The sequence below is a fragment of the Giraffa tippelskirchi genome, chromosome 4, assembly GCF_054371585.1.
Source record: "Giraffa tippelskirchi isolate mGirTip1 chromosome 4, T2T-mGirTip1v1.2.pri, whole genome shotgun sequence".
NCBI classification, from domain to species: Eukaryota; Metazoa; Chordata; class Mammalia; order Artiodactyla; family Giraffidae; genus Giraffa; species Giraffa tippelskirchi.
Window position 1 is genome coordinate 184,214,339 of NC_137278.1, and position 15,645 is coordinate 184,229,983.

Here is a 15,645-nt window from a genome sequence, read left to right on the forward strand (position 1 = left end):
CAACAGATGAGGAGAAGCAAAAACAGAAGAGAACAAACAGAATAATAATGAAAATTTGAGAGCAACACCTGTTCTCTGATCAGGGAAGAAAACAGAAATTAGGACATCTGTGGTGTTGGAGGCACACAGGAGCGCGTAGGAAGATGGTGTTTTCCTACATTTCTGGCAACTTTAAGTGAAGACACATAGGTAAATCTTGGGTAAACATTCCAGAAACTCAGTGAAGGGTTGAGGAAGGTCTTGAGAGGATGTTTTCAGAAGAGCTTTGAGAAGCAGACTCCTAGGTTCTGGAGCGGTAAACAGCAAACCTTGTTCACAGTATCATTGCCAAAGGTGAACACTGATATTACCTAGTCTCCAAAGAACACTTTTATTCAAACTGGGGTCTCTGTCTCCATGTATGGACTATCCCAAATGATTTAAGACAATTACATTTTAAATCTATATCTGTGCCAGTGTACAAAGTTGATCATGCTATAAGTCTCAGGGTCTAGGACATACCTGATTTTATCTCTGCTCTGACATTTATTACCTGTGTTGCTGAGTCATTTAAAACATTGTCTCATTTCCTGATCTTAAAAACATGGAGACAATAATAGTGCCTATTTCATAGTACAATTTTGAGAATTACAGAAGGGGACCTATTTTAAAGTGGCTGCTGTATAGTAAGCTTGTGATTGATGTACATATCATTCACCTAAAATACATGATGAAATGGTTGGATGGCATCACCGACTTCATGGACATGAGTTTGAGCAAGCTCCGGCAGTTGGTGATGAACAGGGAGGCCTGGCGTGCTGTAGTCCATGGGGTCGCAGAGAGTCATATACGACTGAGTGACTATACGGAGCTGAACTGAAAATACGTGATTGCTCTTACAACACAATGACGAGTTAGTGCAGATTACCAGTTTCCTTTCAAAAATCAATGCTGGATTTGTAAGAATAGAATTGAAGAGCTAAAGTCAAAGCTAAGCTAAGCAATGGAGGAGGGAGAAGGCAGTGATGACCCACGAGAAGAACATGCAACCTGGTCAGAGAGTTTCCAGGGCTATGTTGGAAGAGAGTTTCTGGGTTAAGTTCTTTACTCTTCCCTTGTGACAAGCTGGGAAAATTACTGTGTGATGTAACTACCGTTACTACTACAAGTCAGAGAAACCTGTGCTTGTGCCCAGCATTACAAGGTGGGTGGAGGCGGTATCAGGGTATTGACTGTGTCTCTTTGGGGTGAAAAATAGACAACACCAAGTCAGGTGAACTTGTAGCTCTTGAGTTACACTGCTGCCTTGCCTGTTCCCCATCCCAAGGTCCAAGTCCAGAAGGCTTTATAGATTATTTGTGTGTGTGTGTGTTTGTGTGCGCTTGTGCTTAGTCAGTCAGTTGTGTCTAATTCTTTGTGACCCTATGGACTGTAGCCCACCAGGCTCCTTTTTCCATGGAATTCTCCAGGCAAGAATACTGGCATGGGTTGCCATGCCCTCCTCCAGGAGATCTTCCTGATCAAGGATTGAACCCATGTCCCTTAGGTCTCCTGCATTGGCAGGCAGGTTCTTTACCACTAGTGCCACCTGGGAAGCCCAAATTTCAATGAACAAACTATTTAAATAATTTAGTGCTGAAAATGTAAAAAAAAAAAAGCTTGTCAAACACATTTTTTGAGGTAAGTATAACCATTTTGGGGCTTCTCTGGTGGCTCAGATGGTAAAGAATCTGTCTGCAATGCAGGAGACCCAGGTTTGATCCCTGGGACAGGAAGATCCCCTGGAAAAGAAAATGACAACTCACTCTGGTATTCTGGCCTAAAGAATTCAATGGACAGGAGAGCCTGGTGGGCTCCAGTCTACGGGATTTGAAGAGTCAGACATGACTGAGCACTAACACCTAACTTAATTTATAATCATTTTAAGTAGATAACACCTATATGTATAACTGAATCACTTTGCTATACACCTGAAATTAACACAACATTGTTAATTGATTCTACTCCAACATAAAATAAAAGTTAAAAATTTTTTTCTATATATGTTTCGGTTTTTAGAGGTTAACATAATCTTGATTTAAAAACTAGGAATGAGAGTATATGGGGGGGAAAAACCTCTCCTTTTGCTTTTGAGTATAGGTTCACAAGTGCTAAAGAAAACAACAGCTAACCAAACCTAACTCCTTTAATATATATTACATATATTTATATAGAAATAGTTATGCAGGTGTAACTCTAAAAGGATTACATTGTCACTATCACTTAAGCAGAATGGAAAATTTATCTGCCTTTAAGAAGTCATTAAGACATTTATTAAACACCTACTCACATCTACTATGAGAAAATATTGGGCCAAGTGCTGGTGACACTGTTGCTCTTGCCATTAATTCTCTGGGGACCAACTCAGGTGCAAAGGCACCGGAGTCAACATAGGGGATTGAGAAGTTTCTATAAGACAGACAAATATGCTCAAAGGCTGCTCTTCTTTTTATGGCCTTGATAGGCAACTGACAGAGCTAAGGAATGAAATCAGAGCTATCCTTATTTTATCATTATTCTCATCCTCTTCCTTCATCTCTCCATTTTGGACAAATCTCTTAATAATTCTCTCACCCACCTGGCAAACACCCCCTCGGCCCCGCCTCTTGGACAACACATAAACACATGTGCACATCCTAATAACATCACCCACCTTCCCCTTTCCCAGAACCTGCCTACCCCCTCTTCTGTTTTAATAGACTTGTTTTCTCTTTTTCTCCTTTTCCTCAAGCACAGGGTTGAAATGAGCTGCTGTGGAAGGCTGGGGTTGCATATAAAATTTATAGGTTTTTTAGAACTCAATTTACAGATTTTCTATTTAAAGTTTTCTATGTTCCTATTCACCAATGAGTGAAGCAAAGTACTAAAGAATAGAAATGAGACTTGAAGCACTTTTTTTGGAAAGTAGCTAATAGTGTAACAGTTCTGCCCTTCAGGCTTGTTCCGTGTCACCTCAGTGTCTACCTTTAAAATCAGTGGGCACATCACATACAGCTTAACCAAACTGAACTAAACAAAGGTTGTGCTGTCTGTGCTCAGTCGTGTCTGACTCTGTGCCACCCCATGGACTGTAGCCCGCCAGGGAACCTTCCCAACGCAGGGATCTAACCCCCTAGTCACTTAATGTCTCCTGTTCTGGCAGGCAGGTCCCTTAGTAAAGGTTCTAGGCATAAATTTACAAGCTCTCATACTTTCCCTCTTTTCTTGGAAATTGTTAAAAAGTGTAATTAAAACTGTAATAAAATTTTAGTTTCTAACATTTTAGCTCATTGTCGTATTAAGGCTAATCTAGCCCTATTTTGGTTACCTTTAGGCTTTTTTCGTTTAGCTATGGGTTTATACAGAGATATTAGAAACATAGTTCTCTAGGAATAAATGTTAAATTTTTGCACGTTAATTTTAAATAATGATAAATACAGCTTTTAATAAATATCCATCTTTCCCTAAATTTATAACCCTATAACATGCACAGTATTATGATTTAAAAGTGATCATGAATTAAGTTAAAACTTTTCTGTTAGAAGATGTAAATTCCCTTTCACGTCTTACAGAACAAGCAAAGATATAACAAATTCTTTTTACATGGAATGAAGAACCTGGTATTTCAGGAAAAATATCTGTTTACTTGCAACATATAAATAGGTAATAATAAAATTTAGAATCTGCAAACTTTTTACACTTAAATATTTACTGGTCAACTTTATGAGTTAATGGAATACTATCTAGAGAAAAGTTGAAAGATAGAGATTTTAACTCAGTGGAACTTGGCAATAGCTGATTATATTATATGGAAATTTAATATTAGTATTATTTATACATTTAATTTAAATTTAATTTGTCAATTAGTATTATTTGTAAATTTAGTTGATGACTAGCTGTTTTTTAGTGTTTGCATGGCTTCCTTTTTGTAAAAGCTTATTTATGTAATTCCTTAAGCTTCGAGAAATCACTAACACTTAGGTCAATCCCTGGCATTCAACCAGGGTAGCCCTGGGAAAGTGGTATTAAAAAAGCCAGGCTTATCTTAAGATCCTTTCAAACTACCCCTTTTTCATATCTCTCTCTCCACTTCCATGGCCCCATCCTCCAGACTTTCCCACGGCGCCCAGAGCGCTTAAACTCCCCTCTCTACCCCACCGTTCTAGTTTGTCTGCGTTTAATCCCATATTCTCCCACAAATCTCATTTGCAGATTTAATTCTTGATTCTCTTTTTCTACCACACAACTTGTAAATTCAATAACTCATTCCTCTGTCCTATCACACAACATCAAGTGTGCATTTTCATCCTCACATAGCATGTGATGGCATTTTCAAAACCAGCGTCTTAATAATGGATCACTTGATTAATACACTACCCTACCCCTTCTGAACACACTTGTTCTAGTCTCTGTACAACTTTTACTCAAGCTGTCTGCTACTAGAAATAGACATGAGTTCTGGGGTTCGAAAGTTCAAAGTACATGAAAGCAAATTTAGAAACTTAAAAGTTAAAACATGATTTAAGTAACACAAGCTCTAGTCAACATACTATATTTAACTATTTTTTCTTTCTATGTATTTATTTCTCAAGTTCCATGTGATTTCTGTACACTTCTGATTAGACTGACAGCCATTTCTCCAGTTTCATATATTCTGTAGCATGTAGGACAATGCTACTTACATGTTCTGATGATACAGAAATGCTACATATTGAAAATTTACTGTCTCTTCTGTGTTCCAGTTCCTCATGATTACAAAGGACAGACTTATTCTTGCAATATTCAAAGTTCAGAAGCTTGGACCCTTGGTTATGTCCTTTCCTTTGGTTTTCACATTTTATCTTGATTTTTTTTAAAGTTCCTAATAATTTCTCCACAACCGCTTCCAGTTGTCCTTTCTTTTTCTATTTTATTCATTAGACCATCATCTTCCTGTCCCTCTATTCCCAGCCAGGCTTATCTTATACTGAAAAACTTTAATTGTGAGTTAACTCGGCAGATGCTAGAGCAAAGGTTGAGAATCCTACCCAGTAAGAGGAATATGTTACAAAATGATCAATAAATTAACATGTATTTATTTAGTACACACTTAAATTGGAGCTACTTATGTGCAAGGTACTATTATAACCCATTAATAATTATTATGTCATTTTATCCTTGCAACAATCCTATGAAGTAGTTATTATTATATCCCTTTTACAGATTAAGAAATGAGGCATTTAGAGGTTAATTAAGACCAGGGTGTCCTACAGCTGTTTTGTAAAGGGACCAGGATTCTAACATAAACTATTATCTCCTAATCACTATACCAGGTGACCATATAGGATGCTCACAATGTGTAAAATTCTGTGCTAGCTCTTAATTCAATACCCCATTACCCATAGCAAATTTAATGGATTTCAAAAGTATTAATTCTTCTACTTACAAGGAATTTCCCTGTAGCCAGTCTCCAAAGCATGAAAATAATTCATGAATTCCCTAACTGGAATTTTAAAAGCTTCAAAGAGGCCCATGTCTTCAAAAAGTCTGTATGATACCTGTAAAAGAAAAAGACAAGGTCTTAAAAAACATACCTTAATGTGTATTAGACATAAAGAGAAAAATGGGGAAAAAAGTATACATTCTATCAACCACATTAATGTGTTGCCTATAGAAACCCTTACTGGAAACAACAGATCAAATAGATATTGAAGACTTCTATGTCCTAGCCCTCTATATAATCTATTTTTAAAGGTAGATACATAAACCCAAGAAACAGCCAATGAAAAAATCCAGTATACACTAAAGAAATATAACAAGGTACTAAATTGTGTGTGATATCAATAATAAGAGAATGATACTGAGTAAATTGCTAATCATATAATATATGTGCTAAATAAAGAATGAGAGAAAGCTTTCATCTGGACTAATTTTATAAATTAAAAAAAGCTTTCTAGAGGATAAAGAACTGTGCCTTAATGAAGAATAAGGGAATAGAATTACAAGAAAGAAAAGGTTGTCTTGACTGAAATACACAGAGAAAAAAAGATTTGTTCTAATCCAGTATAAATAAAAATTTTTGAACTATTTTTCCACATTTGCCATCTCTCTCCTTTGGATATCTAGTCTCCTTCTAATTACTTTCATAGCTCTAGAGACTCAAATCAACCAAATATCTTTGGATGTGACTGGTATCTTTGATATGCAAGTTGTGGAGAATGAAAAAAAAATGATAAAGGCACAGAAGAGAGTAATTGGGAGAGAAATGGTTATTCACATGGCAGGGTGGAGAGCAGCACCATTTATAGTGACCGCACTTTTATTTTTAAAATCCAATGTGTAAATCAATGATATTTCAATATAAATTTTTTAAAAAGTGGACTCATTTTATGTCACAAAGGCACAGTACTGGTTATAATTCAGGAGACTTTGAGAAAGAATTATTTATCCTTTCAGTTATTTGTATTCTTGTTTAAAATTCTCAAACTACTTCTTCTAAATGTTTGATAATTTCATAGTTAAATTTCTATTTTCGTTATGAACTTTACATCTACTCAAATTCACTAACATTCTTTTATTTAGATATTTAATTTTCATCAGTGTCATATATTATGTTTATATTTGTGTACATACATACACATTTATGGGAGTTCCCTGGTGATTCAGACAATAAAGAATCTGTCTGCAATGCAAGAGACCCCAGTTCGAATCCTGGGTCAGGGAAGATCCCCTGAAGAAGGGAATAGCAACACACTCCAGTATTCTTGCCTGGGAAATTCCAGTGACAGAGGAGCCTGGTGGGCTACAGTCCGTGGGATCACAAAGAGTTGGACATGACTGAGTGACTAACACACACATACACATTTATATATAACTTAAAAGGGATTTATTCATTCAACATATGTCTACTGAATGTCTCCTTCTGTTTAAGACAATTTCCATATATAATGCATATATATCCATATATATATATATATACATGAAAAAACAAGGAAGCTTTCCTTAAAAGAATTTATGGTCCAGCAGCTGAGGGCAGTAAACTATAGACATAATTAATAAGGTACACACTATGACTGAGCTTCCCTAGTGGCTCAATCTGCAATGCAGGAGACCACCTGCAGCACAGGAGATGTGGGTTTGATCCCTGGGCCCGGAAGATGCCCTGGCGAAGGAAATGGCACCCCATTCCAGTATTCTTGCCTGCAAAATCCCATGGACAGAGGAGCCTGGTGGGCTACAGTCCATAAGGTCACGAGAGCCGGACAGAATTTAGCAACTAAACCACCACCACACTATGACTGAAAGGGATGTTATACGAAAAAAGAAAAAGGGAAGCAGGAATAGAGCTTTGAGTCCAGGAGGACATGGCAGTTGCTGTTTTAAATATGGTGGTTAGAAGAGGCATAGTCAGGTGAGTTTCGGCAAATAATTGAAGGAGATGCAGAGTGTGGTGTAGGCATATCTGAGGAAAGTTTTCTAAGCAGAAGAGAAAGATGGTGCAAAGGCCCTGAGGTATGTGTGTTATACTCACAAAACAGCAAGAAGACCAACATGGTCAAAACAGAATGAATGAGCACAGGAATAAAATTGAAGTTAGTGACTATAGAGGGGTATTGACTGCGTTGCAATCCTGTTGTTTCAAAGCCAGATTGACCAGTATGAGGACTTTTATACTGAGTGAGGCAGGGAACCTTTGAAGAGTTGAAGCAGGGAAAGTGTCTTTATTTGACTTATGTTTTCAAAGGAGTACTGTGGCTGCCCATTGGGAATAGAGTATGTATATTATTTACATGCACTTTTTTCACTTTGAATGGCAAGTATACTTAATTTTGCCCCTTTTTCTGTGTTACATAACATCTCCACCTCCTCTCTTTAAAAATGCAATAGAAAGTTAAGTTTGTGGTTTCTGTCATATTTCATAGTTCTTCTAGTTATTTTCTCATTATTGCTTTAAGCTATATTTGAGTTCTTGTTTATAAATAGCCAGTGGACTTAACTATACATGTTACTGCAATAAAAATTATTTATAATAGTAGCAGCTATTGACACACACATATACTCACTATTTTGTGTAGATATATCTGGCATTTAATAAGTTTGATGCCTCCTCCAAGTAGTTTACATATATTAATTACTTACATTAATTAATCTATGTAGCTTCTTATGAGATAGACACTGTTACTTATTACACTTAAAAGCAGAGGACTCTAAGGCACAGAGAAGTTGAATGACTTGTAAAATATGACACAGTTGACACATTATCAGACCAGAATTCAAGTCCAGCATTATGGCTTCAGACTGTGTGCTCTTAACTGCTTCATATCCTATCACCATTATTTGAAAAGCAATATTGTTAGGACTGTAAATGACTAAAGTTTCCTATTATTTTCTTAAAATATTTGAAACATGAATTGAAAAATTCAGACAAGATATTTTTAGGGTATGATTTTCAAATAGGAAAATTTTCACCAAGAAGCTGTTAGAAATTAACAGGCAATGATCCAAACTCATAAATAAAGAAAAGTCACTGTTAACTGGGTAAATACTGGTAACCAAAAAAAGTAAATACTCTTCCCAAATCTGAATGATGTCCTTTTAAATTTGTTAAAATAAATATGATAATCATCAAAAAGGCAGGCAGTACATTAAGGCTGAGAAGTCATTTCCATTGCACATATGTCTCTTTAAAAGTCTTTTGAAGTGAGACTTTTTCTGTGTAGTCTCAGCCAGAAGGTGATTTCTTGGAATGTTCAAGTTAATTCATTTCAGCTGTCCTAAAGCCTTATAAAGTGAAAAAAAAAAAATGCCTTTTGCACACTGAAAATTTCATGGTTTTTGTGCTTATAAACTGAAATCAGAGAAGAAATATCATAAAGTTCTACTTAGCAAGGCAAATAAAGTTGCCTTTTTCAAAGTTCAATATTTGGTTTTTTAGCAAAATAGTGACATTGTAAACCATGTAGTTATGTATTTATTTTTGAAAGACAAGTGGAAAAAAGATACAAAAATCTAATTGCTATTTATATCTATAATCTTTCTATTGTCTGTTTATATTCACAAGTTAGAAAATATTTTGTGGCAGAACCTGTCAAGTCCCTTCCGTCACTCCCCCAACCCGCCCCCCTACCTCCCGCTCACAGAATATCAAGGGGAGTTAGGTTCCTGCAATGCTATTTAGTACAGTCACTTGTGCTGTAAAACCAACTGCTATAATGACAACTTTCTGTTGCTCAGACTCTCCATTCTGAGTTTGAAAATATAATAAATGCATTGGCGGGGGTTGCTGAAAAGAATTTGAAATAAAGGCAAAAAGCCTGGACTTCCTATATATAGATACATCAAATCCTGCGTCCAATGTTTACCATATGACTTTAGATGAGCAGTATCATTTCTCTTTTAAGTCTCAGTTTCTTTTTCTGTCAACTAGAGATTTAAAAAAAAAAAAAAAACCTGCATCCAAGTTACTCTAAAGACAAAATTGTAAAGTTTTGGGACATCTGTGACATGTATACCAAATACAAAACAATTTGAGACTTTTCTTCCCGTACCAGGGAACATACTCTTCAATAGAAGAGGAAAAAGAATTCCTGGCCCGCTGCCACCTCTTCTTGTGGCATTTCAGGCATTTTTCCAGGTAAAATCACACCTTCAGAGTTCTGGTATGCAACGAGTTTCAGGGATGGGACATGAAACCTCCCTGGAGAAGTCTTGAGGCATGAAGCAGAGGTGGACTGAATAAAACAGGGGCCCTTTTAAACCTGCCTTCAAGCTCAGCCAGCGTAAAAAGATGCTGAAGATGCTGCTCAGGGTCAAGGAGAAAGGAAGAGAAGGAGAATGGCACTATTAATTTGCAAAAACACGCATGTATCTTGATATCCTGCCAAATGAAATAAGTCAGACAGAGAAAGACAAACACCATATGATTGCACTTATATGTGGAATATAACAAATAAGATTAGTGAACAAACCACACAAAAAGAAACATTTGTAGACAGAGAGAAGAGAGCAGTGATGAGAGAGGGCAAAATAGGTGAAGGGGGTCAGCTGTATGGTGACAGACGGAAACTACATTTTCAGTGGTGGCACACAGTAGGGTCTATAGAAGAACAAATACAGTGTGCACATGAAACTTGATTAATATCCTAAACCAATGTTACCTTAATAAAATTTTTTTAAGAAAAGAAAGGGATAGTATCTCTAAGTCAAAGTTCAAGGGCTGCCACTCTGGTTCTCAATGTGTTCATGGTCAGTACAGAGCCAGGCTTCAGCAATACGTGAACCGTGAACTTCCAGATGTTCAAGCTGGTTTTAGAAAAGGCAGACGAACCAGAGATCAAATTGCCAATATCCGCTGGATCATCGAAAAAGCAAGAAAGTTCCAGAAAAACATCTATTTCTGCTTTATTGACTATGCCAAAGCCTTTGACTGTGTGGATCACAATAAACTGTGGAAAATTCTTCAAGAGATGGGAATACCAGACCATCTGACCTGTCTCTTGAGAAACCTGTATGCAGGTCAGGAAGCAACAGTTAGAACTGGACATGGAACAACAGACTGGTTCCAAATAGGAAAAGGAGTACGTCAAGGCTGTATATTGTCACCCTGCTTATTTAACTTATATGCAGAGTATATCATGAGAAACGCTGGGCTGGAAGAAACACAAGCTGGAATCAAGATTGCCGGGAGAAATATCAATAACCTCAGACATGCGGATGACACCACCCTTATGGCAGAAAGTGAAGAAGAACTAAAGAGCCTCTTGATGAAGGTGAAAGAGGAGAGTGAAAAAGTTGGCTTAAAGCTCAACGTTCAGAAAACTAAGATCATGGCATCTGATCCCATCACTTCATGGGGAATAGATGGGGAAACAGTGGAAACAGTGTCAGACTTTCTTTTTTTTGGACTCCAGAATCACTGCTGATGGTGATTGCAGCCATGAAATTAAAAGACGCTTACTCCTTGGAAGGAAGGTTATGGCCAACCTAGATAGCATATTTAAAAGCAGAGACATTACTTTGCCAACAAAAGTACATCTAGTCAAGGCTATGGTTTTTCCAGTGGTCATGTATGGATGTGAGAGTTGGACGGTGAAGAAAGCTGAGTGCCGAAGAATTGATGCTTTTGAACTGTGGTGTTGGAGAAGACTCTTGAGAGTACCTTGGACTGTAAGGAGATCCAATCAATCCATCCTAAAAGAGATCAATCCTGGGTGTTCATTGGAAGGTCTGATGTTGAAGCTGAAACTCCAATACTTTGGCACCTCATGCAAAGGGTTGACTCATTGGAAAAGACCCTAATGCTGGGTAGGATTGGGGGCTGGAGGAGAAGGGGACGACGGAGGATGAGATGGTTGGATGGCATCACTGACTTGATGGACATGGGTTTGGGTAGACTCCGGGAGTTGGTGATGGACAGGGAGGCCTGGCGTGCTGCAATTCATGGGGTCGCAAAGAGTCGGACACGACTGAGCGACTGAACTGAACTGAACTGAACAGAGTCCAACAGAGTCTATGACCGTGTGTTATGGAGACTGTACTTATTTCGAGCTTCACAAGCCATCCATCATTTGAATATACCTCTGTGTATTAAAGTGTCATTATTTGGATACATATCTAATTTCCTTATTGGAGCAGAAGTTCCTTGAAGGCAGGGGCACATTTTTTGTCTTGAAGACTAGCCTAGCCCATTAGTGTTTGAGGAACAGTAGAAGAAAAGTTCTCTCTATTTCTTCCTTTAAACTTTCATGGATCAGGAACCCTCACTTTGGTTTTTTTTTTTTTTTTTTTTTGGTGTCACTGTTTTTATTTTATTTTATTTTTTTTAAGTTCCACAATCAGATACTTGCTCAGAGTTCTGAAGAAAGCCCATGTCCACCGCACAGAGTAGAAATCAGTCCAGCAAATGATTTCTCTTCTAGTGTTTTGCAGGCAAGGGTTACTGGATCCTGAATTCTCACCTAAGTCTGATATTAACCAATCTTTTTAGTCTTTAGTATCTCTGCTGTGATATTTCTCCAATCTCTAAGAACTCACTTAAAACATTTTTAAATAAGCTGGTAGCTATCATTTCAAGATAACTCAGTTGGTAAAGAATCTGCCTGCAATGCAGGAGACCCTGGTTTGATTCCTGGGTCGGGAAGATCCGCTAGAGAAGGGAAAGGCTACCCCCTCCAGTATTCTTGGGCTTCCCTTGTGGTTCAACTGATAAAGAGTCTGCCTGCAATGTGGGAGACCCTGGTTTGATTCCTGGGTCGGGAAGATTCCCCGGACATGGGAAAGGCTACCTACTTCAGTATTCTGGCCTGGAGAATTCCATGGACTACAGCATACCAGGCTTTCCTGTCCTTCACTATCTCCCAGAGTTTGTTCAAACTCATGTCCATTAAGTCAGTGATACTATCCGACCACCTCATCCTCGGTTGCCCCGCTTCTCCTCCTGCCCATGATCCCCACTGATTAAGAGTGTGCATTTTAATAGGGGCTAGATAATGAAGCAAATCCCTATGGTTTTATTTATTGAGAACAAACATGTTCAAATTCTTAATTTCTGTATGCTTTCTCTCTCCCTCAGGGAAGTGAAACATTATTTGGGAAATCTTGAAACTGGTCAAACTTAAGGAAAAAGTACTTAAGGAGAAAAAAAAAGACTTTTTATGTAGCAATAGTTTTATTCTATATTTCTTGTGATACTGAAAGATGTTTTTCATATTTAAATAAAGAGAGCTATATATAATATGCTTCTCACAGATTGGGGAAAACATACTTTTAGTATTTTATTTTTGATAAGGACTAAAGTGAAAGAAAGTAAAAGTGTTAGTCGCTCAGTTGCGTCTGACTCTTGGGGACCTCAGAGACTGTAGCCCACCAGCCTTCTCTGTTCACAGAATTCTCCAGGCAAGAATACTAGAGTGGGTAGCTGTTCCCTTCTTCAGGGGATTTCTTAACCCAGGGATCGAACCCAGGTCACCTACACTGCAGGTGGATTCTTTACCATCTGGGCCACCAGATAAGGCCTATGCACTGTACTACTCAAAAGTCAAAAAAAAAAAAAATAGTCATTGGAAATAATTAGACAATAAATTAGTGTTTATAAATTGGCAGCTTTCTTCTTTTGAGGGCTTGGTTCAACTTTCATTTGTTGAATTCTATGAATTTAGATCATTTCTTCACTTTTGTATCCCTGGTCCCTCCATTTTGTCTTAGAATATATATAATATTTTAATTGCAGAATACAATATTCTTCTCACTTGAAGTTCCAATTTCTTTTGTTATCCCACCACCAAGGATTCTACAGAATGCTGGGTATTCTCCACCTAATGCTCACCAGTGGTGTTAAGCATGTACAGAGCTTTAAACAACTAAGGAATGTTTTCCCTCCATTTAAAGTCATATGTATGAATGCATTTCTTACCTGACTAAGAATACGGCCACATTTTCTTCCTATTTTTTCCACCAAATCAAAAATTGGAAAATTCCAAGTATTCAGTTGCTCCATAATTGAGTCCAAGTTATCCATGACAAGAGGTTCAGGAGCAAGAATTGGTTTGTCCTATAATGAAGATAAAAATATTTTAACAACGTGCAGTTTTTCTACACAGTGATTTGTTCCTTCTTTGGTAAGTTCAACAGTGGAGTTTACCTGAAATAAATGACTTTGGGTAAATGAGTGATCTTCAAAAAAAAAAATAGTCAAAACAAACAAAGTATCGACCTCAAAGTAATGAGAAAAGGTCTTAATGATTCAGACCATGAGTTTTGCATTATGTGCCTGCCTCTTGCTGGTTCATCTATGCTATAGAAAAATTGGATGCTTCTTTCATAAATTAACATAACTGCTTTTTAGTCTTCTGTGGAATTCTTAAATAAAGATTCAAGGACTTCAAAACACTCTGAAATTGTATGCAAATTTATCTCTATATATTTATGTAAATTCTTCTGAGATGAGGATTCCTGGCTTATATTGAACTCTAAAAAAAAAACCAAAAAAACCCTGAGTAGGGAGAGGGAGTAAATCACCCTTACTCTAATTGGTCCAATTTATATTATTGCTTCAAAATCAGCATTAATCCTATAGGGTTACAATTACTACAATTTTCAGGTATTTTAATTCAATTCATGTGATGCATGGTTTCCAAAAAACAAGCACCAAATATATGTAAAGACAAAAATGTATAATATAATAGGTACCAAGGAAGACATTATTAAGCATTTATTTACCAGAAAAAAATAATGAGGGTAAAGAAACACATAAGTTATTTTATCTCACAATTTTAAACTATAAATAGTAGGAGGGGATATATATATGTGTGTGTATATATATATAGTTATATATGTATATAGTTAGGGAAGATCCAGGTAGTGCTAGTGGTAAAGAACGTACCTGCCAATGCAGGAGATGTAAGAGATACAGGTTCAATCCCTGGGTTGGGAAGATCCCCTGGAGAAGGAAATGGTAACCCACTCCAGTATTTTTACCTGGAGAATCCCATGGACAGATAGAGCCTGACAAGCTACTGTTCATAGGGTCACAAAGATTTGAAGCAACCGAAGCGACTTAGCATGCATATGTATAGCTATGATTTGCATTGTTGCATGGCAGAAACCAACACAAAATTGTAAAGCAATTATCCTCCAATTAAAAAATAAATAAAAAAGTATAAATGGTAAATTAGGTAAAAGAGAAACGATAAAAGCAGCAATGGAAAATCACATTACAGTCAACTGTTTTCTGCTATTTATTGCCTCCCCCAAATGAACCAGACTCAAATGTATGCTTCTGTCCTCTTTAAGTGGAGCTCTTTAAATACACGGAATAAGTCATCACTAAAAAATATTTTAATGGGGAGCAAGTGTCAATGTCAACCTGGTTTAATATAACAAGGAAAATAAACATTGGCTCACTTTCTAAATCAAGGAGGTGCTAGAAGAAGCCAACAGAAGTCCTAAGATAATGAATAGATTTCATTTTGATTGATTACTATTTATAAAATATTATCTTCCTGATTGAAACAATTAATTTTCCTAGGCATATTTACATTTTTAGATTGGGTTAAGAAATACTGTAATCAATTGTGGAATGAATACTTAAGTTTTTAATCATTAAATAATAGAACTGACCCTATGGGCTGTAACCTGCCAGACTCCTCTGTCCACAGGATTCTCTAGGTAAGAATACTGGAGTGGATTGCCATTTCCTCCTCCAGGGCATCTTTCCTACCCAAGGATCAAACCCACATCTCTTAATGTCTCCTGTATTGGGAGGTAGGTTCTTTACTACTAGCGCCACCTGGGAGGCCACAATAGAATCTCGAGACCAATAAGACTTCGATAGAGAAAAATAATACAGGTATATATAGGAAGGGCTACAAGATACATGTAACCCAAGTAAGATATGATTCAGGGATCTATTTCTAAGTTAATTCTTGTCATAGAAACCAATTTTTCAAGGAAATGAATGAGATAAGTAATGGGGGTCTACCAGGAACATCATGGTCTCCGGAGCATAGGTGCTGCAAGCTGACGTCTTTCTCAGAGCCTCTCTGGGGCCCTCGGTCTCATCTTCATTCTGTAAAATATCACTGCTATCACTGTTGTTATTGGTTTCATAATCAGAGGTAACTTGAGTGATGTCATCTGCAATTAAAAGGCAATAGCTTATTATGAAACTTG

General features: G+C 37.1%; 1 protein-coding gene across 9 annotated transcripts in view; it reads right to left on the minus strand.

The window, feature by feature from the left end:
• Positions 1–15,645, minus strand: part of PDE3A (phosphodiesterase 3A) — a 627,104-nt gene that overhangs the window by 44,330 nt on the left and 567,129 nt on the right. For all 9 annotated transcript variants that reach the window (XM_081592252.1, XM_081592259.1, XM_081592253.1 and 6 more), the window contains 3 exons: positions 15,455–15,609; positions 13,388–13,525; positions 5,423–5,534 (listed from right to left, as the gene is read on the minus strand). In XM_081592252.1, coding sequence (XP_081448378.1) covers positions 5,423–5,534; positions 13,388–13,525; positions 15,455–15,609 — 405 coding nt within the window. The remainder of the gene's footprint in view (positions 1–5,422; positions 5,535–13,387; positions 13,526–15,454; positions 15,610–15,645) is intronic.